Raw genomic sequence first — 27944 nt, forward strand, 5'->3', positions numbered from 1 at the left:
TTCTGCCCTCTGGGAAGAGGTACAGGAGCCTGCGCTCCCGCACCACCAGACTCGCCAACAGCTTCTTTCTCCAGGCTGTTAGGGCCCTGAACACGCTACCCCCTTATGCGTAGCGTGCGGCACTGTTGCGCTATTTTCGGGAATGTCTGCTGTACGCGCACTTGCTCCTTTTTTTTCTGCTCCTCTTATTTATTTATTTATTGTTCTGTTATTTATTCATTATTTATTCAGCACGCTTTTGTTATACTTGTTTACTTGTTTGTCTGTCTTGTCACCGTGGGATAGGGGGGAACGAAATTTCGGTTTCTTTGTGTGTCTTTGGCATGTGGAGAAATTGACAATAAAGCTGACTCTCTTTAAGTAGTATTTTAAATGGATGATATAAGGACCATACGAAGCTAAATGACTTGCGCGTAAACCTTAGCGCTAGTGATTTGATGAATTTTCATGACCAATTTAAAGGTGTTTCATAATAATAAGTACTTGATCTTTATGATTGCTTTATTACAGTGTTACGGATAGCTAGGATTGTTTTTGATTCAGAAAGGGGGAAGTTCACGTAAGAACCTCATCTACACAGTCACTCACAAGTCAGAAAGTGTGGCCGAACACAGTGGCAGAGACTAAGTGGTTTTTTTATTTTCTCTTCCATCCAGTTCACATAGTACTCAATCTGCCTGATATTGTCATCAACGCATTGCCTCTTTTTTTAATAAAATGCTGTTTAGTTTAGTTTCGTTTATACATGGTCTTACCGCCAGGCCTGAGGACGGATCTATGAAGTCTGCCCAGAATCCTTCTCTATGCAGAATGAAGCAGATCTCCTTCGCTCCATCTACAAACTACAAAGGTCATAGTTTAGTTTTGTGTATTTGCTCAAGCACCTGCCCTTCGGATGGGCAGTTTTATTTTTGAACCCCACAGTTATCAATTTCCAATCTACTATATGTAATGTTCCCTACATGCGTTTGGTGGAGGGGTTTGCGCATGCCAATGAGCATAGGAGCTACGTTATTGGAGGATTTATGCCCCTGGCAGGGTCACCCATGGCAAACAGGTCCTAGGTTAGGGGCCAGACAAAGCATGGCTTAAAAGATCCCTTATGATGAATACAACAAATGGATGTAGTTTTCCCTTCCCTGGACGCGGGTCTAGCCCCCTCTGGGGCTCAGCCTGGAGGTGGAGCTCATTGGCGAGCGCCCGGTGGCCGGGCGGGCCTGAAACCATGGAGGCTGAATGGACAATGTGTATACCTTTCCCATAGGCTCACCACCTGCGACAAAGGGGTCAGGTGCGGTTTGAGCTGTGTGTCAGCCGGATACAGAAGCTGGCTCTAGAGAATGTTATCTCTCTGGCAGGGAAGGAGCCCAAGTTGATGTGTGAGGCAGAAAAGTTCAGCTGTTTTTTGTTTTCGACTCTCCCAGCATCTTGCTGGCAAAGCCTGTAGACACGATGGCTGGCAGACAAGGTCGTCAAACGGACGCTACAAATGGCACGTTTTACATACCTATGGCACCAGGTATGTGGAAGTGTGTTTTGGTAGACAGCGTTTGGGCTGGGACTTTGAAATGGCCTCTGTTTCAACGTCAGTGATGGGCGCGGACTCTCTGTGCCTTTAACCTGCTTGTGGATGTTACAAACTCCCACCTTATTGATGTGGTCTCTTTTGCTATGTACCCCTGCATGCTTGGAGGGGCTGGCACACTCTGCCTATCAAATAGACTACCTACTAGTATGAATACCTGCTCACTGAGTTCCATGACTTCACCAAACCACACGTTGTCCATTCTTGACAGCTGTAGCTAAGCTTGGCGTGAAGCACCACATCACCATTGTAGGCCCAACAGTCTATAGTCGTGTGCAGGGCCTTAACTCTGCCAAACTTGCAATTGCCAAAAAGCAGTTGGCTACCATGAAACTCCTTGGTATAGTCTGCCACTCGAACAGCACATGGGCTTCCCCCTAGCACATGATGACCCGATGGCGGTCGGCAGCCCTTTGGTTATTTCTGTCACCTGAAATATACCACAACCAATGTTTCCTCTAATTTTTCAAGTGTCTGTGCAAACACACAAGCTCCCTGTGCACACTGTGGACCACTGTGTGCAACACCAAATTAATTAATTAATTAATTAATTTTGGTTGATTGATTGGTTGATTGGTTGATTGATTGACAGATTTAAAAAATAAATAAAATATTGTCAATGAGAACTTTAACTTGCTCGGGGTCGGATTTTGTTTTGTGTGACAGCTCGTTCCTTTTCTGTCGGTCTTTTGCGCTCTCTTGCAATAATGTACCGATCCCCTGTCCCATTTTGAGTCTGTGTACAATTCCAACTGCTTTCAAATGACATTTCTGCTGAATGTGACGCTTGAGGTAGTCCAACTTCCATTCCTTCCATATTTTTCCCTCCGTATACTCGCCCGCCACTTTGGCTTTACTGCATGTTTTGCAGAGGAGACCTTTCTCATTCGAAAAAGAGAAAATCTCACCCAGTTTCACCGTTCCCTCTTGTACTTGCACACACTCCGACAGCCATTCAATCTTAAAAGAACTGCTGCATCTCTTATTTATTTTGGCTTGGCGAGTGGGTGTGTCGCTGCTCATTCGTTTTGCCATGATTAGCTAATTTAGCATTTGCATCGCTTGACTCCGCCGCACTGTCGTTAGCTACGTAGCTAACCTGCGCGGCAGGACACATGTTCAGTCACTTTCAATCCTATGATTGGCTATATAACGTAAGTGAACCATATCATATCATTGGCTGGACACCTGTCAATTACTGATTTACACTACAAAAAGGCACAGGAAGAAAATAATTCATCCACTTAATTAGATTAGATTACGTCTAACATTAAATATTAATCAATCAGTTTATGCGGAATTTTATTTTGTGCGCAGCATGGAGTTTTTTGAGCGCAGAGATTGCGCGACCAGTGCGCAATTGCGCAGCTGCGCAGTTTAGAGGGAACACTGGCCACAAGCCCCAACCGGTATTCCGTCTTGCAAATACAAGGACTTCTCTGCCTACCTGACGGGGGCCACCATCTTTTCCAAGATACATTTGATAAACGATGACAATCAGTTACCAGTACACCCACAGGATGTATCTAAAACAGCAGTCATCACAGCTTTGCGCGTTTGAGTTTCTATGGATGCCTCTCAGCCTCAAAGGGGCAGCACAGACATTTCAGTGCCTTATGCACTGAATGCATGCTGTGTGACATGCCGTTTTTGTTTGTCGACTTGAATTGACATCGTCAGACATTGTAGTGTGAGCAGTGGGTTGTGGGACCTGGCAATCAGTGGCAGGCAGCTCTGTGTCAATGTCAGGTAGTACAGCACCTTTGACAGAGTGCTCCTAGGCCTTTTCCTTAATCCCTGGTTTCTCTTGGAGGCCCACCAGTTCACTGCCTTTGTGGACCACAAACATTTGCCATGGCCAAGACATTAAAGCCATGGTCTGATCAGCAACAATGCCAACTTGCTGCCATATCTGAGTTCACTACAGACATCCAGCACATGGCTGTCCAGGACAACGTTGCTGACTGCCTTTTTTGGTTGGTAATGAGGACATTCACCTGCGACTTGATTATGCTGCCATGACCGGCGACCTGTGGCATTCAAGCCTATTGTAAGGCCCAACTGCACTTCCCCATTGTTTTTTGACAAAATAGATCTTACATCTTGAATTTCTCACGGTGGCGAGCTGTTTAGCACGTCCACCTCATGATTCGGAAGTTGTGAGTTTGATTCTACCTCTAGCCCTCTCTGTGTGTGCATATTCTCCCGTAGGTGAGCGCGAGTGTGGATGGTTGTTCGCCTGTGTGTGCCCTGCTACTGGCTGACTGCTGACTCCAGCATGCCTGCGACCCCCGTGGGGAAAAGCGGTACAGGAAATGGATGGTGTAAGAACATTTTCTGTTCAGTCACAAAAGGATTTAAGAAATGTTTTCTTTGCTTTCTTTAAATTCAGTGACAATTTTGTTTAAAGGGTATCTACATTTTTTCCAGTGTCTCCATGTTTAAGATAGCTCACCTTGTCAAGCATGTGGTCTCGCTCTTCTTCCACTGCTAAACACCATGCTGTCATTTCGTTCTTAGTCTTTTGTGTCACGGTGATCACTGTCACATGAGAGCTTGACGCCTCGGGAAACAGGTATTGCAGATCTGGTTATCACAATATTTAAGAGAAATCACCAACAGTTAGGAATATATGATATTCCTGTTGTAAAAAACAAAACAACTCAAAAATGGGATGGCTGTCTGTGGGGTTCTGTAACATGACAAGTGAAGGTAAACAGGAGAAAACCAATTCTAATACATTTTCACTGATTCAGAGACATGAATATACGTGAATTTTTTCACAAATTTTCAAAATTAAAAAAAAAAAAAGTTCAACTGTGATAAACGAACCGCGATGTAGCAAGGGATTACTGTAATTTGAATTTCAAGTGACGTCAGTGGCGAGGCGCGGCGGTTGCTTACATAAAGGACATATATTCGATCAAGGGATGATGAAGATGACGAAGGGCCCCACGTACTACCGGCATCATTAGCGGCTTTGTTTGTAAGTGACACGGAGGACGAAGAGTTTGAAGGATTTAAGGATTTGGAGTGACACAGAAGGTTTGAAAAACTATTATGGCTTTTACGCACGCCCGGTCCTACTCTACGAAGCTCTTTTTCACCTCCGTGGATTGAAGTCGGGGCCCGGCGCTCGGCCAGGTGGCTGTCCAGGGACGGTGGATGGGGCTCGGACATGGCTTTTACGCACGCCTGGTCCTACTCTACGGAGCTCTCTTTCACCTCCGTGGATGGAAGTCTGGGGCCGGCGCTCGGCCGGGTGGCTGTCCGGGGACGGTGGATGGGGCTCGGACATGGCTTTTACGCACGCCCGGTCCTATTCTATGGAGCTCTCTTCCACCTTCGTGGCTGGAAGTGCCACCTCCAGGGATGGAAGTCCACACCGCCACACACCTGGAAGTCGACGCCGGTTCACCATCACACGGCGGTGAACTATTTATGTTATAGTTATATGATATATTTTATTTCGTATAAGAACTTGTATATGTTTTTATCGTTACAGTTCCGTAGTTGTTGGCTCGTTGAACTCTTGTTTTGTTAAATAAAGAGACGTTTACCAAACCCACGTCTTTCCTTGTACTTTGTTAACGCTATAATATAGTTATATACTAGATCTGTGGAATAAAGATGAGGCTGACGTCAGGGCTCACGCGCGGCGTTGTTGACAAAGGACGAGGAATTTGATCGATGGATTTAATGATTTGGAGTGACACAGATGGTTTGATAATATTATTGCTTATATAATAGTTATTTGATATATAATTTATATATCATCATATGGGCCTGTGGAATATTTAGAATATTTAGACATCAGCGGGGCGGCGCATACGCAGCATCGTTTCCATAAAGGACGATCGCTGGATTTAATGAATTGGAGTGACACAGATGGTTTTATAAACGTGTTATTTATGTAATAGTTATTTGAATAACTGAATGTTACGTCAGGCCCGTTCTCAGCTCTTCAATTGTGTTTATGTCACGTTAGCATATCTATCATTTAGCCTGTTGTTGCTCGTTCATGTCTGTTCTTGGTGTTGGATTTTTTCGAATAAATTTTCCCCAAAATGCGACTTGTACTCCGGAGCGACTTATATATGTTTTTCTTCACGTTATTGTGCATTTTATGGCGACTTTTAGTCCGAAAAATACGGTACATATTATACATCATAAACTACATTTTAGGAGAACGTTACGTTTATAGTGTAGGCTCTGTGAATTACCTTGTTTTAGTTTTTCGGGGCATGACTGTATGATGCACTCCACAGATGAGTTGTCTAAATCCTGGTTTTCTTCACGGGTGCTGTGATTCGTAGCTGGGTCGTGCTGCACATTCATTAATGAGACCACACATGCAAAAACATACACAACAAAAGTGTTAAGGTTTAGATTTTTGTTCAGGGTAGTTTCACTGTGATTCCAAATTTTAGTTCCAGATGATTAGTATTCCAACATCACATATCACTGCCAATTACAATATTATGTTGTATCACATTAGCTTTCACAACAAAAATTTAAGTATTCAGATAGCCACCGACAAATTGCACCATTAAGTTTGTATAATATTTTGTACAGTAATACTTAAAGTGTAACTCCGTGGCTCTTACATTTAGGTCTTGATGGGTAAAGAGAGCAATATCCTAAAGTTTGCTAAGTATCTGGTGCTTCAATTTTTGTGTCTAGTCTTGTATTTGATAAAATAACTCCCTGGTTTATTTTAATGCACAATGCAGTGTATCTGATGTCAAGTCATTGACTGGGCTACGACGTAGAAGAGGAAGCGCTGCATCTTCTACTTCCGGAGTTAGCGGAGTTGTTTGTAAGTGACACAGAGGATGAAGATTTCGTTGGATTTAATGATTTGGAGTGACACGGATGGTTCGATAAACTTGTTAGCATGTTATTTATGCTATAGTTATTTGAATACGTCTTAAAATGTTACGTCAGGCACATTCTCAGTTCCTTGTTTATGTGTTTATCTAACGTTAGCAAAACGTACTATTCAGCCTGTTGTTGCCTATTCTATTTTTATTTTAAATTACCTTTCAAGATGACATTTCTGTTCTTGGTGATGGATTTTATCAAATAAATTTCCCCCGACTTATCGTACAGTGCGACTTGTATGTTTGTTTTTTTCTTCTTTATTTATTTTATGACTGCTGTGGGGCAGCTCGGTGGCACACTGTTAGCACGTCCGCCTCGCAGTTAGGAGGGTGCCGGTTCAATTCCACCTCGGACCCTCCCTGTGTGGAGTTTGCATGTTCTCCCCGGGCCCGCATGGGTTTTCTCTGGGCATTCTGGTTTCCTCCTACATCCCAAAAACTTGCTTGGTAGGCCAATTGAGCACTCCAAATTATCCCTAGGTGTGAGTGCGAGTGCGGATGGTTGTTCGTCTCTGTGTGCCCTGTGATCGGCTGGCAACCGGTTCTGGGTGTCCCCCGCCTACTGCCCGATGATTGCTGGGATAGGCTCCACCACGCTCGCGACCCCCGTGGGGACAAGCAGTATAGAAAATGAATGGATGGATGGATGGCTGGTGCGACTTATACTCCGGAGCAATTTTAGTCCGGAAATACGGTACAAGCTTGAAGTGAGTAAGTAGCTAAGCGGCTGGCTGGCTAACGGGGTTCACGGAGGGACTCCTCGCTCTACAGCGGGCTGGCCAACTCCATTTGTTTGTCCACGAAAAGTCTCTTCCGGCCGGTTGATGCGGTCCGCGGCAAGCAGAGAGCCTCCTTGCTTAGCGGCAGGCCGGCTGATGCGATCCATGGCGAGCCTCTTTGCTGAACGACAAGCCTACTTTTTTATCTTTCGTGAATAGAGCTACGTTGATCCTTTCTTTCGGCGTGTTGCGACACCTGACTACCACACATCTAGAATTGTAGATAGTAGATGCAACAAATAGTGCATTCCAAAACAACAGGACGTTGACTAAGTATAATAAGCAAGTCAGAAAACAAGGGTAATATCCTTTAGCTTCCTTCACTGACATCGTAAGGCTGATGTAAAAAGTGGGCGTCAGTAAGTCCACCGCAACTCCGTTCCAAAATACTGTCAAATCACTTCTGAATTATTTTGTTAGGGGAACTTGTAGTACTGACATAATCTTTTAATAGTCCTATCATACAAGTGCCAATGTTGGACCTGCTTTACTGTTTTGCGACGTATCATGGAAAATCCACTTTTTAGCTTTTATATTCATTTTATTGTGTACTTGGAGTCTCCAAAATTGTAGAAAAGTTTAATCTATCCCTACATGTGCTGCAGAGATACTTTTATGATCTGTTTGGGGGCTATTTTATTACTTATTACTTTAGTTTTCTCCGTTTTCTATTACGTATTTTTATCAATTACATCACACCCATTGGGGCAGGACTACCAAACAAGTGTGGCTAAACTGTGTGGCCAAACAGTTTGGCAAATCGGCCATCTTTATTACTCAGAGTGACTTTTGTAGTCCAAACAAGTCAAGGATGGCGAAGTGGAGAGATAAAAATGTTACGTTGTTGGATGCATCAATCCACACGACTCATTCCACCGTCCCCCAGCATCAGAACCTCAAAGAAGTGCCTGGTCAAATTTCATTATTCAAGCAGTGTTCCCACATCTGTGGGCAAAGTCCTGCTTGTTCAAGGACAACTGTTACAGAAATCTTTTGTCAGTATAGAGCAGGGGTCACCAACCTTTCTTAAAACGAGAGCTACCTCCAGGGTACTGATTAAGGCAAAGGGCTACCATTTTGACACACACTTCTGAAATAGCCAATTTGCTCAATTTAGCTTTCGCTGTGTGTTATTATTGTCATTTCCAGTTCACATGTAAGTGTGATTTTAACAAGAATAGCAAAAATACAGTCAAACCTCGGTTTTCGACCACAATCCGTTCAAGAAGCGAATCGGTCGAATTCCGAATCTATTTTTCCCATTACAAATAATAGAAACATTTTTAGTCCGTTCCAAGACTAATAAAAAAACCCTTTTTTAAGCATTTTTTTGTTTGCGCATTATTGTCCGATTGCGCAACTGCAGCGCACCACCGAACGCGCAACCGTAGCGCGTCGCCGACCGCGCAACGGCACCGCGCTGGTCGCATTATTGTGACAGAGCCGTTGCTGAAATTCAGAAAATATTTTTAAAGTCCTGATGTACTTTCCAGAATTTAAGTGGACCTAAGTGCGCAGGGAGCTTAATTTTGTCCGATCGCGCAACCGCAGCGCGCCGGGCGCTCACTGTCGCATTGCTTTAAGAGCGTCTTTGTGTTTTAGGGTGGCTTTACTGCTCCCACTTACTTTATTTGGAGGCATGATTAGGGGTTAATACAATCCTAAAAGTAACGAAAATACAATAACTACGGAGTCAGTCGGCATCCGGGCCGCGCGGTCGGGTTTTCTCGGTTCCTCCTGGCTCATTTCGCGAGGTTCGACCTCCAAATTTTGTTCAACAACCGAAGCAAAAAAATCTCGAATTTTTTGTTCAAATTCCGATTTGTTCGAGAAACGGGGCGTTCGGAAACCGAGGTTTGACTGTAAAATAAATAGATGCAGCTTGCTGACAAGTGCCGCTATTTGAGCTAATTTTTGAACAGTCCTGCGGGCGACTCATGCAATCCTCACGGGCGACCTGGCGCCCACGGGCGACCTGGCGCCCGCGGGCACCGTGTTAGTGACCCCTGGTATAGAGAAGGATTCGCCAAAAGACTTTGTTTTGTTGATGGTTCAGTTCTTCCAATCTATGGAAATGACCGACCCAGTAAAGTGGCAAGCTTGACATGATGCAAAAATAAACAACTGTATTTCATTTTCATATTATTGCGTGTCTATGATGCACTTGTTTCTATAGCGTTAGTGTCAGTCTTTCTGCTGATTTTAGAGCTGTGCACTCTTTTCACTTTTTGTGAGAGTATTTTGAGTACCATATTTTCTGCACCCTAAGGCGCTTCACGTTGAAAAGCGCAGACTCAATTCCGGGGTCTATTTTGTATTTAATCCACACATAGGGCGCACCGTATTATAGGGCGCATGCATGCCATAACATACAAAAAAAACGTCACAGGAGCAAGACAGTGAGTTTGATTGTACTTTATTCTACTGTTTAACGATCTACTCCACTGTACTCACATTATTGTTAATTGATATTCACACGCAAATCTGTCCAAGTCGTCATCTTCTGTATCCAAATTAAACACTTCGGCAAGTTCGCCATTAAACATGCAAAGTTCCCTCTCGTCATTGTCTCGTCGTTGTCACATTGCTCTTCTGCAATGATCCTGGCTTTCCAGAAACCTCTAATCGTGCCTCGTAGACATGTCTCTTTGTCTATGCCATTTTCGAGGGTCCTAATGCTTTGCACCAACGATAATATTTATTTATCAGTGGTGGCGGAGGTACGTACTCATGTACGTGTTACGTCCAGTCCTCTGATTGGTTTACCACCCTGACTTACGTAAAACATAATGTACACTGATTGGTTCATCGGTTGCCTGTATATTACGTTTCTGTGTGGCGGACGCCACACAAAACAACTTTACAGATTTGCACAAACGATAGTACTTATTTACCAATGGCGGCGGAGGTATGTACTCCTTTACGTGTTAAGTCAAATCCTCTGATTGTTTTTTGCCCCGACCTATGTAAAACAATGTCCTCTGATTGGTTCATCGGGTCTTCATATTTCACCTGTACATTACAGAAACCACACAAAACAACTTTACAGATTTTGGAATTTGGTCCACACAAAAGGCACATCTTATTAAAAGGTGCACATCCGTTTTCTAAGAAAATTGAAGGCTTTTGGGTGCACCTTATGTTGCAGAAAATACGGTAGTTGTATCAGATGAATTGCAATGAATGTGCAGTATTATTCTTGGGGAACACACTAATGTGTTAAATGCATTCGTTAGCTTCTCGCTAACCCTAGCATTAGCTTACTGGTTAACTTGACTACTGTGCTTGTTTACAAGACATGTTCATAAATATTGTGAGGGGATTTATTTTGTTACGTGTTATGTATGTATGGACAAGTCTTCTGCCGTTGACATCTTTTAATCTATCAAAAAGTTTGCTGCGCAAGTAAATGCTATCTCGGCTAAAAAATATACAAATATGTCAGACCAGAAAGAAACACCTGCGATTGGCTGGCAACCGGTTCAGGGTTTCCCCCGCCTACTGCCCGATGACCGCTGGGATAGGCTCCAACACGCCCGCGACCCCGGTAGGGACAAAGCGGTACAGAAAATGGATGGATGGATGAATCCCTACAATGTCATAGAGGAAATGAGGCAGACAAACCCAGTAAAATCTGCCTTGGATTGTGCAAAGGAGGAAGTGAAAACATCCCAGAGAGCACCATCTTTGCCACTGTCAGATAATCCATGAAGGGATGAGAATGGCAAATGTGAAAAAAACACTGAAAAGTAGCCGGGGGTCTGGGGGGGGCGATGATATAACAAAACGCCCAAAGCCCCACACTCTACACACCCTACCGCCCCATAACACAGTGAACCCCAAACAGACCACCACTGTGCTATACTTACAAAAAAATCTTTGATAAGCAGTCCAGAGATACATCTCTCAGGTCTCGATGGGGTAGGCAGCGGATCAGGGATCATTTTTTCTGTCAGAATCCTCTTTTGTTTTGAAACCTTCAAATTACTTTCAAACCCCACACTACCAGGCATGCAGTGGAGGTGGTCTTTAACATTAGAAGGACTCATGGTCTCATCATGCTGCAATCTAAGAGGTCCTGAAACAGAAAGCAACTGCAACTGTAAATAAACAAGCAGTATTTCAGTAGTATAACAGTATTTTTTTAAATCTGGTCCAGAAATTTGCTCAAATTCTGAACAAAAAGCACTTAGTCAATACAGCGGCCTTTTAATTTTCTCACGATTTAAAATGTGAAAGAGAAAATGGCAAGCCATACCATTTATGGATGTAGCTACTGCAGCATGGGGATCACCAGAGCCATAGGATCCAACAGTAGAGTAACCCATGGTGCTGGCAAAGTGATGCACCAGACCATTAATCCCAGGGAGATAGGTTGCCAGCCTGGTTTTACTGTACAACACCTGATCGAATAAGCACACCTAGTTTATGTTAGTTGCAAACAAACACATTTAAAACACAAGAGGCCTTTCAAAAAAATTACCAAGCACTGAGACTATAGCAGATGTCCTAAAGGGAGTTGTCACCGACTTGGTACCTTCTCGGCCAAATCACGAAGTTGTTGTTGTGTGAGGGTGTAACGCCTTTAATGATATACGTGTGTGTATAAAATGTTTTGTGTATGTTCAGCTCAGTCCACTTGTGTACAATATTCTCCTTAATGTTTTAAGGGGAGCTGACACACCACGAAAACACAGCTAGTAGGCAAATGGTTGTCTATGTGTGCCCTACTGGCAACCAGTTCAGGGTGTCCCCCGTCGACTGCCCGTAAATGAGCTGGGAAAGATTCCAGCACGTCCTCGACGAGCATGAGGATAAGCGGTTCAGATGATGGCTAGATGGATGTTTCGCAACATGATAGTAAGAGGAAGGCATCATTCACCAGAGTGCAGTTTGAAGCTAACATGAGTCAACAAGTCATCAATCAACACATCTCTATCATCTGTGGAGCAAGTTTTGCAAAACTTTTTTTGTTTCAAATGCATTATTTAAGCGATGAATAAATCTGAGACCGGATTAGGAAATTACGGGCCACACTCCCACCCTTTTTGCGAGGACATGCGACATGAGCGCTCACAAAGTTTGGAGGCAAGGCCTCATTAAGCGGCAGCTTAAATCATTAGGTTTTAACCAGGTCTCACAAAGACCCATCATGTTAAGATTATGGTCTCTAATGTGGTCATTAACTAGTAGGTCTCACATAGACCAATCATGTTAAGATTATGGTCTCTAATGTGGTCATTAATTTGTAGCCCTTTTGCAGAAAGTTATCTAATACAGTAATCCCTCGTTTATCGCGGATAATTGGTTCCAAAAACCACCCGCGATAAGTGAAATCTGCGAAGTAGGGTCACCCTCTCATCTGTACATTTTTTGTGTGTCAATAAATGTATATGAAAAAATTTAAGTGAATGTTTTATTATTAAATTACATTAAATAATTGTTTCAAACATGTAAATATATTAATACTATAAATAACACAGAAAATGTTGTATAAATATTGAAAATATAAATATTATACGTGTGTGCGTGTAACATGTAGATGTGACTGTAGGTGGATAACACACACGTTAAGTACTGGGCAGGCTAACGAGTTAGCGGAAAGATCCTAATTCGCGATCATGCCAACACGCGAAAACGGAACTTTAAAGGAATGTAAATGAACATTTGGAGCAATACTAAATTGTCCTAAAGGTTAGACCAGACATGGGCAAACTACGGCCCACGGGGCTGTTTAATCCGGCCCGGCAAACCTGAATAAATTGTATTATTGAACTTTTTTGGGGGGTCATTTTCCCTGCAATTACTATGTTTGCCCAATAGATGGGAAAGCGCCCGCCCGCACATTTACTCCCGGAAGCCGTGTCAGCCATCTGCTTTGCCCTCCACTCGGCCCTCACCCACCTGGAGAGAAAGGACTCATATGTGAGGTTGCTGTTTGTGGACTTCAGCTCTGCCTTCAACACCATTGTGCCGCAGCGACTCATCTGCAAACTCGACGAGCTGGGCCTCAGTACCTCCCTCTGCAACTGGATACTGGACTTCCTCTGTCAGAGGCCTCAGGTGGTGCGTGTTGGCGACAAAATCTCCGCCAGCATCACGCTGAGCACGGGGGCCCCCCAGGGCTGCGTGCTCAGTCCATTGCTCTTCACCCTGCTGACGCATGACTGCACTGCGACCTACAGCGACAACCGCATAGTGAAGTTTGCTGACGACACGACTCTGGTGGGTCTCATCACGAAGGGCGACGAGACTCGGTACAGGTCGGAAGTTGACCTTCTGACCACGTGGTGCAGGGACAACAACCTCCTGCTGAACGTCAATAAGACCAAGGAAATCATTGTTGACTTCCGGAAGGGTCACACAACACACCTGCCGCTGATCATCGACGGTGCTGTGGTGGAGAGGGTGAGCTGCACCAAGTTCCTGGGGGTGCACATCAGCGAGGACCTCTCCTGGTCCGCAAACACCTCGTCACTGGCAAAGAAAGCTCAGCGCCGCCTGTACTTCCTGCGGAAGCTCAGGCATGCATGTGCTCCTCAGGCAGTCCTGTCTACATTCTACCATGGCACCATTGAGAGCGTCCTCACCAGTTGCATCGCTGTCTAGGGTGGTAACTGCACTGAACAGAACTTGAAGGCCCTGCAGCGCATAGTGAATACGACTGGTAAGATTATTGGTGCTTCGCCCCCCTCCCTGAAGGACATTTACACCTCCCATCTCGCTCGCAAGGCAACCTCGATTGCCAGAGATGTGAGTCACCCGGCTCACTCTTTGTTTGACCTTCTGCCCTCTGGGAAGAGGTACAGGAGCCTGCGCTCCCGCACCACCAGACTCGCCAACAGCTTCTTTCTCCAAGCTGTTAGGGCCCTGAACACGCTACCCCCTTCTGCGTAGCGTGCGGCACTGTTGCGCTATTTTCGGGAATGTCTGCTGTACGCGCACTTGCTCCTTTTTTTTTCTGCTCCTCTTATTTATTTATTTATTGTTGTGTTATTTATTCATTATTTATTCAGCACGCTTTTGTTATACTTGTTTACTTGTTTGTTTGTCTTGTGACCGTGGGATAGGGGGGAACGAAATTTCGGTTTCTTTGTGTGTCTTTGGCATGTGGAGAAATTGACAATAAAGCTGACTTTGACTTTGAGAAAGCTCAGTGCACACTCACAAGTGTGTGTACGTACTAAGTAGTACGGACCCGGCGCACTCAGCGCTCTATTTCCATCAGTGCCGAATTTCGAGTGTGGGCTGTGACGTCAGCATTCTCGTAATTCGCGCGCTGAGCTTTCAGATAGTTTTACGCTAATGCCACCCACAAACCTTCCCCTGGAATCCTTCCATTAAAATGAGTGGCCCGAGGAAAAGAAAGGTGGACACTGAGTGCCAAGTGTTTAAAAAAAAAAAGAGAGGACAATTTGGCTCGACCTACGTGTGTGAGCAGACGTTCAGCCACATGAACGTCAACAAAGCCTGTCACAGCTCTAAGTTAACGGACCGACACCTCGGCTCTATCCTAAGAATTACCCCAACAAATTTCACTCCAGACCATGATGCACTAGCAAAAATGGGAGACCAACAATACCATTGATTTCTTTATTACTTTATTTGAATGTATTCTTTCACTGATTCTTCAAGATGATGTATTTGGTCAGAATGTTTGCCATTTGACGTGATTTCGCCTCATTAGATAAACATATTTCATAAATCTGACCTGCAGGCGCTGAAGTGATGGAAACTCTTATTCATAATAACAGTGTCGTACTTAATGAGAATCACTGATAGTAGTTTTTGGGTGAAATATTTTTTTTAATGCTGTTAATAAATGCATTTGTTTTCAAAAAGCTTTTTTGAATATCCATGCATTACTACCTACTAAAAGTACAAACCTTTTATGCAATGACCTTTACATCTCATTTCTATTACTTCACACAAACACTACGTCCATCTGCTCCTGGTTCGGCACCCCGGTCAAAATTTAGAACCAAATTCGGCCCGCCAGTCAAAAGGTTTGCCCATCCCTGGGTTAGACACGTGATCGTTCATTTGTCACTTGTTCGGAGACCCACTTACATCGTCAATGACTGCTGTACCACTGTAACCGACATATGTACACGAACGTGAAACAGGAAGTGGTATAGCCTGAAAAGGGCCTTCAAAATAAAGCACCCTACCTCAAATCAAAGCACGGCTGAATAACATATAAAATGGAGAATTCTCAACACATACTGTAAATATTTTTTTAGAACAGCTTTTATTATTATATTTTTTTTTATAACAAGGTACAAGTGTACATACTGTAAATATGGTTTTAGAACTCTTATTGTTATAAAAAAAATATGTAACAAAGTTCAACACTGTAAATATGGTTTTAAAACTCTTATTATTCTAACATTTTTTCTATAACAAGGTACAACACTGTAAATATGGTTTTAAAACTCTTATTATTATAACCATTTTTTTAAATAAAAAGCTACAAGTGTTCACACTGCAATTGTGGGGGCACCTCCTGCCTTCTGCTGGCGTGTGGGCAACTTTTGTGCCATGATTCCTCAATTTAGAAGTTTTATTTTGAATTTAGATTTCTTTTAATTTGGGGAAAAAAAATCTGCGTTGTAGTGAAACCGCGATAAACGAACCGCGATGTAGTGAGGGATTACTGTATTCATAAAACCGAGATTCCATCTATGGTAAATGTTCATACAGTCTTCACTTAGTACATTCTTTAGTAAGACAGAGGCGAGTTTGTTTACCGGCTTGACAAAACATGTCATTTGTTTAAATGAGATTCATTCTAGTAGGTTAACCCAAGTTATTTCCCATGGGAGAATGTTTAGACGAAATTTGAGTGAGATTGCGTTGTCCAAGTCCAGCATTAAATTTAAAATGATTATTTACACAGCGGGATAAGCGGTTCAGATGATGGCTGGCTGGCTGGATGGATGGATGGGTTGTACAGATCAGCAATTTCAGTTACATAGAGCAGATGAACGCAGTGATATTTAAGAAGTAAAAGGAAGTTTATTAGATTTACAGAAGATTTAAAGGCTTTTTGGAGACAAGATTTATGACAAACTGGTCCACACCCTTTTGGAGTTTGCTTCCTCTTTTTTTCTTTTCAAACTCGGCCTGTCTATGTCACCTAAGGCAGGCAGACAAGCAATGCAATACGTATCGTTTACTGGCTTGGCTTGTCCATTCTGTTTTTATCAAGTCTTTAAAATGCTGATTTGCCACTGAAATGGTCCACCCACTTTTGGAGTTCGCTTCATGTTTTATTTTCCAATCTCAGCCTGTCTATGTCCTGGCGAGCATTGCAATACGTATTGTTTCCCAGCTTGGCTTGTCACATTCTGCTGTCATCAAGTTTTTGAAATGATTATTTGCCACGATAATTCATATTCACATTACTACTCTTGTTCACTTTAACTTGTGAAAATCTAAAAGACATTAGCAAAACCATTTCAGCTTCTTAACAGCCAGACATGGGGGATCTGTGTTGCAGACACCCCGTCATCAATCAGTAGCCAGAGCTCACTCCCTGACAACGACCTCGTTCACTGATGCCAGTGAGGCGGCCAGCAGCACGTTCACTGATGCCAGTGAGGCGGCCAGCAGCACGTTCTTCGCCAGACTTGCCAGTCTCATTGGCCAGCTACGTTGCCGGCGTCGGTGTTTGCAGGACTTGCTGGCGCATAGGCCGGCCCCATTACTAGGAAGCTTTCTGCCCGCAGCTGACCGTGTTTGATGACGCTGATGAGGCAAGCATCATCTCCGCTGGACTTGCCCGTGGCGGCCACCCACCGTTCAGTGGCGTACATCCCGCTGCCAATCAGCTGGCTCATGTGCGTCATGCTGCTGCCAATCACCCGGCCCGTGTACATAAATTTTGGATTACTAACTTTTGAGACAACCCCCAGAGGTCGGCTTGTCAAAATTGAAAATTTGGAGCACCGGACTTCCAGCGAGGGGGCTGGGAGTGCTATCATTCCCTTTCCCATTCTCGCTTCAGTATATCCAAATATGGGAGACTGTATTTTTTTCTTCATTTTTTGATTTGGAAGTGTGCAATGTTCTCATGATTATATTTTTTAATCAACTACTATTCTTTGGAGTACAACTAGGGCTGTGTAATTGATCTACATTAAAAAATATTATTAATACACAATGTTGATATTCAATGTATTATGTTTATATGCTGTACTATGTTTAAAAAAATTTAAAATTGTGTTTGGTCCAAAGGGAACTCATGTGTACAACGTGTGTGTGTGTGTATAAAGTGTTTCAAATAAATTTATTTGCCTTAAAAAATGTTTACATTATATTTTCTTGTGTCGCAAAAAATAATGATCGTTTTAATAATGAAATGAAATGACACAATGAAAGCGCGATGCTCACTGGTCCAATTCATGTTAGCAACTGAAACGAAACAAAATAACATTATTTGAACACGAAAAAGAAATGAAACGAAACAAAACAAGATGGCATTATATGTACTTTTCGAAAATAAAAAAAACCTTTTTTGAAACGGGTTAATTTATTTGCATTTTAATAAACCTGCAAATGTGTCAGATCATTTTGCCGGAGCCTGTACAACTGTAATCCATCCATCCATCCATCCATCCATCCATCCATCCATCCATCCATCCATCCATCCATCCATCCATCTTCTGCTTATCCGGGGTCAGGTCGCGGGGGCAGCAGCTTCAGGAGGGACTCTCCTCTCCCCAGCCACTTCATCCAGCTCATCCCGGGGGACCCCAAGGCGTTCCCGGGCCAGCTGAGAGACATAGTCTCTCCAGCGCGTCCTGGGTCGTCCCCGGGGTCTCCTACCGGTGGGACATGCCCGGAACACCTCCCCAGGGAGGCGCCCAGGAGGCATCCGGATGAGATGCCCGAGCCACCTCATCTGGCTCCTCTCAACGTGGAGGAGTAGCGACTCTACTCCGAGTCTCTCCCGGATGACCGAGCTTCTCACCCTAACTCTAAGGGAGAGCCCGGACATCCTGTGGAGAAAACTCATTTCGGCCGCTTGTATCCGGGATCTCGTTCTTTCGGTCACGACCCATAGCTCGTGACCATAGGTGAGGGTAGGAGCGTAAATCTACCGGTAAATTGAGAGCTTTGCCTTTTGGCTCAGCTCTCTCTTTACCACAACGGACCGGTACAGAGTCCGCATTACTGCCGATGCTGTCGATCTCACGCTCCATCCTCCCCTCACTCGTGAACAAGACTCCAAGATACTTAAACTCCTCCACTTGGGGCAGGATCTCATTCCCGATCCGGAGAGGGCATTCCACCCTTTTCCGATCGAGGACCATGGACTCGGATTTGGAGGTGCTGACCCTCATCCCGACCGCTTCACACTCGGCTGCGAACCGCTCCAGTGAGAGCTGGAGATCACGGCCTGAAGAAGCCAACAGCACCATGTCGTCTGCAAAAAGCAGAGACGCGATGCTGAGGTCCCCAAACCGGACCCCCTCAACGCCTCGGCTGCGCCTAGAAATTCTGTCCATAAAAGTTATGAACAGAATCGGTGACAAAGGGCAGCCTTGGCGGAGTCCAACCCTCACTGGGGACGAATCCGACTTACTGCCGGAAATGCGGACCAAACTCTGGCATCGGTGATACAGGGACCGAACCGCCCTTATCAGTCGGCTCGGCACCCCTTACTCCCGAAGCACCCTCCACAGAACCTCCCGAGGGACACGATCAAACGCCTTCTCCAAGTCCACAAAACACATATGGACTGGTTGGGCGAACTCCCATGCACCCTCGAGGATCCTGCTGAGGGTGTAGAGCTGGTCCACTGTTCCACGGCCAGGATGAAAGCCACACTGCTCCTCCTGAATCCGAGGTTCGACCTCCCGACGGACCCTCCTCTCCAGCACCCCTGAATAGACCTTACCAACTGTAATGTTAAATAATTTTTTAGGCCTCTCTGAAACCTGAGGCAATTTTCATAAAATAACAATTCTAAAGTCAAAAATGCTGTAGTTTTGTGCAGTCTCTTACATTTGAGATGACAATCTTATGTTTTGTTCAAATCCATGTGGTGGTGTATAAAGGTCAAAATAAAAAAAAACATTGCAATCGTCCAAACACCTCTGCACCTAGTTGTACCTATTAAATGTCATGAAAATGATACAAGCACTGAACTTACAGTCGCCATACTCCTCTTGCAGTTTACAGTTGGGTATCTGTGGGGTGAGAAAAAGTGTCAGTAAGAAAGCATTTCCAAGCATATCAAATTATCTGGGAGGACATGCCTCAAAATGATGTCAGTGTTAGAAGAGACAAGGATATACATATTTTACTCATGTCAATCTGCTGAAAGAAGTCAATATTTTCAAGCATAGGGATGGAAGAACATGAATATGAAATTTCCATTTTAAACCATGACATGATGACAAAGCAGCACCACAAGTATCAGAGGCCTATTTTAACACCCAAATTAATAAAAAAATCATTTAAAAAAAAAAAAAAAAAGTACATGTGTCATAGATGTTGACGTACATGATAAGAAACAGAGATGGTCTGATCCAATGGATCGATATTGAATCTGATTCAGGCCAAAATATCTGGATCGGTATGTGTTTTTTTAATTAGGACCAGTCAGATGCAGTCCAAAAAGCCAAACTATATCGTTTATACTTAACTTCACTTCGCGTGACCTGCCTTAAAACAGATTAGCTATTGCCACATTGTGTTTTCGTCACATGAACAGTTTTTCAGTGAACGATGTTTTTAGATGTCAGTATTAACAGGGATGAGAATGGAGAATGCAGAATTTAAGATTTATTCTTAAACAATATTGTGACAATAGCCTAACATTAGCTTACATGTAACATGTGACTTTCTAAACCAGGGGTGGGCAAACTTTTTGACTTGGGGGCCGAATTGGGTTCTAAATTTTGACCGGGGGGCCGAACCAGGAGCAGATGGATGTAGTGTTTGTGTGAAGTAATATAAACGACCTGTAAAGGTCATTGCATAAAAGGTTTTGGCCTTTAGTAGGTAGTAAAGCATGGATATTCAAAAAAAGTTTTTTGAAAACAAATGCATTTATTAACAGCATTAAAAAAAAAAAAAAACATCCCTAAAAAACTGCTATCAGTGATTCTCATAAAATATGACACTGTTATTATGAATAACAGTCTCCATCACTTCAGTGCAGGCAGGTCAGATTAATGAAAGATGTATGTTTATCTTATGAGATCACATCAAACGGCAAACATTCTGACCAAATATATCATCTTGAAGAATCGGTGAAAGCATACATCCAAATAAAGTAATCAAAACGGCAACACGGTGAGGGGTATCTGAAAATCAGAGCAGAGTTTTAACTCACAAACACCTGGTAACAGAAGTGAGGAAACGGAAAACACTTCCTTAAAGTAAGCCTTAAGAACTTTAAAGGTTAAGATTAGTCACAAACAGGTGTCGTTGAGCATCCTGCATTGTTTGAAAATGAGAATGGTCGCTAGTTTCAATCCCTGCTATTTGTACAGATCATATTCAAAATGCATTTTTTTACAACAAACTTGAAAGCCTCCCCTTCATTTTCAGTGTTCATTTGATGTTGATGTTCATGTGGCTGAACGTCACGTCGCGTACGTCGAGCCAAATTGGCCACTCTTTTTAAACACTCGACACTCAGTGTCCACCTTGCTTTTTTGTGGGCGACTCATTTTAATGGAAGGATTCCAGGGGAAGGTTTGTGGGTGGCTTTAGCGTAAAACTGTATCCGAAAACTCGGCGCGCAAATTACAAGAATGCTGTCGTCACTAAATTCGGCACTGCTACAAATAGAGCGCGAGTGCGCCATTTCCGTACTACTGAGTACGTACACGCACTTGTGAGTGTGCACCGAGCTTTCTGACACGGCTTCCGGTAGTAAATGCGCAGGCGAGTGGTTCCCCATCTACTGGGGAAACGCAGTCATTGCAGACAAAATGACCGAAAAAAAAGTTTAATAATACAATTTATTTAGGGTTGGCGGGCCGGATTAAACGGTCCCGCGGGCCGGATGTGGCCCGCGGGCCGTAGTTTGCCCATACCTGTTCTAAACCCACATGCTTGTAAAAGTAAAAACGTACCTTTGAGTTTTTTGTTTCGATGTGTTCCTTAATGTCCCTAGCGCCGCGATCTCCATAGCTTCTAACATCTTGACAAGGAATGCACAAAACCTTCCCCGGGACATCTAATTTACGGACATGTTCCGTCAGGCAGGTGATTTCGGACTGTGTTCTGAGTTGTAAGATGACGCTGCTCTCGAGCCATGCCCATTTTAAGCAGCTCTTGATCCCGTTCGACTTGTCTATTTCCCTGGCACGATCCTCATCTTTTTTCTCTAAAACATTCGCCATGCTGGCAAAAACTTTTGCTGATTAGGCAAATGAGTAGGCAAATGATGTGACGTAGGTAGCGCCAAAATGCTGCCGAAAATAAGGTGGATGTTGTCGCAATACTGCTGCCAGCCGCTCCCTCATATATGAAAAAAAAATTCTCAACGGATCTACACGATTCACGAAAATGATACTTCAGACGGACAAAAAAAACACGGAAATCCGCCGATCCGCGGAAAATTCTCATCCGTGATTAAGCAAATTACATCCATGTACACCTGAACATCAATTTTACGCTTATATTGTCGTAAATACATTTGTAGTATTTTAAATGGATGATATTAGGACCATCCATCCATTTTCTCTGCCGCTTGTCCCTACAGGGGTTGCGGGCATGCTGGAACCTATCCCAGCAGTCACTGGGTAGTAGGCGGAGAACACCCTGAACCGGTGCCAGCCGATCGCAGGGCACACAGAGACGAACAACCATAAGCACTCGCACTCACACTTAGGGGCAATTTGGAGTCCTCAATTAGCCTACCAAGCATGTTTTTGGGATGTGGGAGGAAACTGGAGTGCCCGGAGAAAACCCACGCGGGCACGGGGAGATGCAAACTCCACACAGTCGGAGGTAGAATCGAACTGGTGTTACATGACAACTTGCTCCCATATTATCTTCCTCCCTGTCTCGAGTTACGACTGCTAGGGTAAAGCAAGTTGCTCAGTTCTGTTTCGCGACTGCAGATTCGTCACAAGCGAAATGGAATTTGCCTGATTGCTGTTCAAATTCTCAATAAAAACGTTGAACAAAACGTCTCGTTCACATTTAAAAAAATGAAAAATAGAACAGTCATCAGCGGGATTTGAACCCGGGACGTAAAGAAATAAAGGACAGCTCAATAGGCACCGCCTTAACAGCTGTGCTATCGTATACTCACTGCAACTGGATTAAATTATCCTCAATATAGTCTAAACTAAATTACCCGGCGAGGGTACGCGTTGATTGATGCCTTGTGTATACCCACCCATGTTAACTGGCTCATCGGAAACAACTTGACATGGTTGCGTTCCCAGGCTTCACGCTAACTTCGCAGCAGGGCATAATGCATTTATGACATGATCAACTTTTTAGACACGACGAAAAGGTCCAAGCACTAAAGCAGCGGTGTTATATTGATCGGCTTTCGAATTTCACAAATGGTTGTCATGCAACGCATGGAGGGTGAGCGATGAGATATGCAAAAGTTTACCGCTGAAAAGGTGGTACACTTGCTCAGACTCCATCCATCCATCCATCCATCCATCCATCCATCCATCCATCCATCCATCCATCCATCCATCTTCTTCCACTTATACGGGGTTGGGTCGCGGGGGCAGCAGCTTTAGGAGGGACTCCTAGACTTCTCTCTCCCCAGCCACTTCATCCAGCTCATCCCGGTGGATCACAAGGCGTTCCCAAGCCAGCTGAGAGACATAGTCTCTCCAGCGCGTCCTGGGTCGTCCCCGGGGTCCCCTACCGGTGGGATATGCCTGGAACACCTCCCAGGGAGGCGTCCAGGAGGCATCCTGACGAGATGCCCGAGCCACCTCATCTGGCTCCTCTCAATGTGGAGTCTCTCCCAGATGTCGGAGCTTCTCACCGTATCTCTAAGGGAGAGCCCGGACACCCTGCGGAGGAAACTCATTCCGGCCGCTTGTATCTGGGATCTCGTTCTTTCGGTCACGAATTGAGAGCTTTGCCTTTTAGCTCAGCTCTCTCTTCACCACGAAGGACCGGTACAGAGTCCGCATTACTGCGACGCTGCACCGATCTGCTAGTCAATCTCGCGCTCCATCCTCCCCTCACTCGTGAACAAGACCCCAAGATACTTGAACTCCTCCACTTGGGGCAGGATCTCATCCCCGATGGAAGGGCATTCCACCCTTTTCCAACCGAGGACCAAGGACTCGGATTTGGAGGTGCTTACCCTCATCCCGACCGCTTCACACTCGGCTGCGAACCGCTACAGTGAGAGCTGGAAATCACGGCCTAAAGGAGCCAACAGCACCACGTCATCTGCAAAAAGCAGAGACGCGATGCTGAGGTCCCCAAACCGAACCCCCTAAACGCCTCGGCTGCGCCTAGAAATTCTGTCCATAAAATTTATGAAAAGAATCGGTGACAAAGGGCAGCGTTGGCGGAGTCCAACCCATGCTGGGAACAAATCCGACTTATGCCGGAAATGCGGACCATACTCATGCATCGGTGATACAGGGACCGAAACGCCCTTATCAGTTGGCTCGGCACCCCGTACTCCCGAAGCACCCGCCACAGAACCTCCCGAGGGACACGGTCGAATGCCTTCTCCAAGTCCACAAAACACATGTGAACTGGTTGGGCGAACTCCCATGCACCCTCGAGGATCCTGCCGAAGGTGTAGAGCTGGTCCACTGTTCCACGGCCAGGATGAAAGCCACACCGCTCCTCCTGAATCCGAGGGTCGACCCTCCTCTCCAGCACCCCTGAATAGACCTTACCAGGGAGGCTGAGGAGTGTGATTCCCCTATAGTTGACTTCTTAAAGAGGGGAACCACCACCCCAGTCTGTCAATCCAGAGGCACTGTCCCCGATGTCCACACAATGTTGTAGAGGCGTGCCAGCCATGACAGCCCCACAACATCCAGAGCCTTTAAGAACTCTGGAGTCCCGCAGGCCAAAACGGCCCGATAGGACTCCTTCAGCTTGACGGCATCCCTTACAGCCGGTGTCCACCAGCGGGTTCGGGAACTGCCGCCACGACAGGCACCAATGACCTTACGGCCACAGCTCCGGTCTGCCACCTCAACAATGGAGGCGAGGAACATGGTCCACTCGGACTCAATGTCCTCCGCCTCCCCTGGGACGTGGAAAAAGCCCTGCCGGAGGTGGGAGTTTGAAGCTTTTCTTGACAGGGGATTTTGCCAGACGTTCCCAGCAGACCTTCACAGAGCGTTTGGGTCGGCCAGGTCGGACCAGCATCTTCCCCCACCATCGGAGCCAACCCACCACCAGGTGGTAATCAGTTGACAGCTCCGCCCCTCTCTTCACTCGAGTGTCCAAAACATGTGGCCGCAAATCCGATGACACAACTACAAAGTCGATCATCGAACTGCGGCCTAGGGCGTCCTGGTGCCAAGTGCACACATGGACGCCCTTATGTTTGAACACGGTGTTCATTATAGAAAATCCGTGTCGAGCACAGAAGTCCAATAATAGAACACCGCTCGGGTTCAGATCGGGGGGACGGTTCCTCCCAATCATGCCCTTCCTGGTCTCACTGTCATTGCCCACGTGAGCACTGAAGTCACCCAGTAGAACGATGGAGTCCCCAGAAGGAGCGCTCTCCAGCACTTCCTCCAGGGACCCCAAGAAGGGTGGGTACTCTGAGCTGCCGTTTGGTGCATAGACACAAACAACAGTCAGGACCCGTCCCCCCACCCGAAGGCGGAGGGAGGCTACCCTCTCGTTTTTTCGGGGTGAACCCCAATGTGCAGGCGCCCAGCCGGGGGGCAATAAGTATATCCACACCTGCTCGACGCCTCTCACCATGGGCAACTCCAGAGTGGAAGAGAGTCCAGACCCTCTCGAGAGGGCTTGTACCGGAACCCGAACTGTTTGTGGCGGCAAGTCCGACTATGTCTAGTCGGAACTTTTCTGCCTCGCACACCAGCTCAGGCTCCTTTCCAGCGACCTTCCATGTCCCAAGAGCCAGCTTCTGCAGCCGGGGATCGGACCGCCAAGATCACTGCCTTTGGCCGCCGCCCAGCTTACACTGCACCCGACCCCTTTGGCCCCTCCCACAGGTGGTGAGCCCATGGGAAGGGGAACCCGCGTTTCCTTTTCGGGCTGTGCCCGGCCGGGCCCCATGGGCGAAGGCCCGGCCACCAGACGCTCGCCTTCGAGCCCTGCCTCCAGGCCTGGCTCCAGAGGGGGACCCGGTGACCCACGTCTGGGCGAGGGAAAACGAAATCCATTTATGTTTTTCTTCATAAGGGGCTTATGTGAGCCGTGCTTTGTCTGGCCCCTCACCTAGGACCCGTTTGCCATGAGTGACCCGACCTGGGGCATGAAGCCCCAGACAACATGGCTCCTAGGATCATAGGGGCACGCAAACCCCTCCACCACGATAAGGTGACAACTCACGGGGGGGGTCCCCCAGCCAAGGAATATTTATTGTTCTGTTAAGTTTGACATCATAGCACTCTTTGCAAAACGTTAATATTCAAAAGTCCTTAGAGGCATTTGAATACACGCGCACCCAATGTTCAAGTTTGACAGCTTCCTCGCGAGTCTAAATCAGGGGTCACCAACCTTTCTTAAACCGAGAGCTACTTCCTGGGTACTGATTAAGGCAAAGGGCTACCAGTTTGACACGCACTTCTGAAATAGCCAATTTGCTCAATTTAGCTTTCACTATGTGTCATTATTGTCATTTCCAGTTCACATGTAAGTGTTATTTTAACAAGAATAGCAAAAATACAGTCAAACCTCGGTTTTCGACCACAATCCGTTCGAGAAGTGAATCGGTCGAATTCCGAATCTATTTTTCCCATTACAAATAATAGAATTTTTTTTAGTCCGTTCCAAGACAAAAAAGCATTTTTTTTTTAAGCATTTTTTTATTTGCGCATTTTTGTCCGATTGCGCAACTGCAGCGCACCGCCGAACGCGCAACCGTAACGCGTCGTCCACCACGCAACTGCACCGTGCTGGTTGTATTATTGTGACAGAGCCATCGCTGAAATTTAGAAAATATTTTTAAAGTCCTGATGTACTTTCCAGAATTTAAGTGGACCTAAGTGCGCAGGGAGGTTAATTTTGTCCGATCGCGCAACCACAGCGCGCCGGGCGCTCACTGTCGCATTGCTTTAGGAGCATCTTTGTGTTTTAGGATGGCTTTACTGCTCCCACTTACTTTCTTTGGAGGCATGATTAGGGGTTAATACAATCCTCAAAGTAGCGAAAATACAATAACTACGGAGTCAGTCGGCATCCGGGCTGCGCGGTCGGGTTTTCCCGGTTCCTCCCGGCTCATCTCGCGAGGTTCGACCTCCGAATTTTGTTCAACAACCGAAGCAAAAAAATCTCGAATTTTTTGTTCAAATTCTGATTTGTTCGAGAAACGGGACGTTCGGAAACCGAGGTTTGACTGTAAAATAAATAGATGCAGCTCGCTGACAAGTGCCGCTATTTGAGCTAATTTTAGAACAGTCCTGGGGCGACTCATGCAGTCCTCACGGGCGACCTGGTGCCCGCGGGCACCGTGTTAGTGACCCCTGGTCTAATTTATGTTGTATTGTGTTATTAGGTTATGTTTGTGTTACACTAGTAAAATTCACCTTTATTGGCTTTACAGTTGTTTGTCTCTATTCATCACATTTTAACGGTCCTTACACTACTATTTCAAAATCCATCACCGGCACCCTCCTAACTGTGAGGCGGACGTGCTAACCAGTGCCCCACCGAGCCGCCCGATATAAGGACCGTATAAAGCTAAATAACTAGCACGTAAACCTTAGCGCTAGGGGTTTGATTAACTTCTGAGACCATTTTAAAGGCATTTGATAATAAGAAATTATGCTGTTTGATCTTTCTGAATGCTTTAATACAGTGTTACGGATAGCTAGGATTGTTTTTTATTCGGAAAAACAGTTCGCCGAAGCCCCTCATTCATAGTCAAACAGCGTGGCCGGACACAGTCGTAGAATAAGTGCCTTCTTTATCCTTTCTTTCATCCAATTTACATCGCATCAAAATTACTTACTCAATCCTCCTGATATTTTGATCTGCGTATTGATTCTCCACATAAATGTCCACAGACTGTGTGGGGAGCATTCACGGTCACGGGCGGTAGGCGGACCCCTTCGTCTGCCCAACAACATGCCTGACATAAATTAACGCAACAAAGAACCCCTTTAGTTGCCTAAAAACATGCCTTTCTATAAAAACAAGACTTTCTATACAACGCACTTTGGGGGTTAATGCGATTCCAAAATTCTAGACCCCAAAATCCGCGTCAAATCGAGATTTAGGTGTATTATTATCAACTTTTAAAGTGACTAAAATAATCTGATCAGTACAGACATTTAAGGATGTTGGTATTCATTCAACACATGCACATCCTAGCGAACCTTAGACATCTCTTCGATATCTCGTCTAAATTTAGACCAAAATTCGGTTGATCAATAGAGGTCAGGGTCAACTGATTGGTTTGGCCGAATGTCAGGGTGATGTTTTGTGCTTTATTTGCAGGCTAAAATGTCACTCATAATAACAACATTGAGAAAAACATTCTGAACTTATCATTTATTGGACACAGATTAATAAATGTAG

General features: G+C 45.1%; 1 protein-coding gene across 6 annotated transcripts in view; it reads right to left on the reverse strand.

Moving 5' to 3' along the window:
* LOC137840518 (cobalamin trafficking protein CblD-like) overlaps window positions 1–27534 on the reverse strand; it is a 51662-nt gene extending 24128 nt beyond the window's left edge. For 2 of the 6 annotated variants that reach the window (XM_068651586.1, XM_068651588.1), the window contains exons 1-7: window positions 27376–27533; window positions 19408–19444; window positions 11506–11668; window positions 11117–11325; window positions 5809–5911; window positions 4041–4171; window positions 756–842 (exon numbers count right to left, since the gene is read on the reverse strand). In XM_068651586.1, the coding sequence (XP_068507687.1) occupies window positions 756–842; window positions 4041–4171; window positions 5809–5911; window positions 11117–11325; window positions 11506–11668; window positions 19408–19444; window positions 27376–27446 (801 nt within the window). In that variant the 5' untranslated portion in view covers window positions 27447–27533. Of the gene's footprint in view, window positions 1–755; window positions 843–4040; window positions 4172–5808; window positions 5912–11116; window positions 11326–11505; window positions 11669–19407; window positions 19445–27375 lie in introns of all 6 variants that reach the window. The other 4 variants (XM_068651587.1, XM_068651589.1, XM_068651590.1 and 1 more) reach the window with 4 other exon arrangements.
* Window positions 27535–27944: the final 410 nt, after the last annotated feature.

Source organism: Syngnathus scovelli, chromosome 8 (genome assembly GCF_024217435.2).
Source record: "Syngnathus scovelli strain Florida chromosome 8, RoL_Ssco_1.2, whole genome shotgun sequence".
Classification (NCBI taxonomy): domain Eukaryota; kingdom Metazoa; phylum Chordata; class Actinopteri; order Syngnathiformes; family Syngnathidae; genus Syngnathus; species Syngnathus scovelli.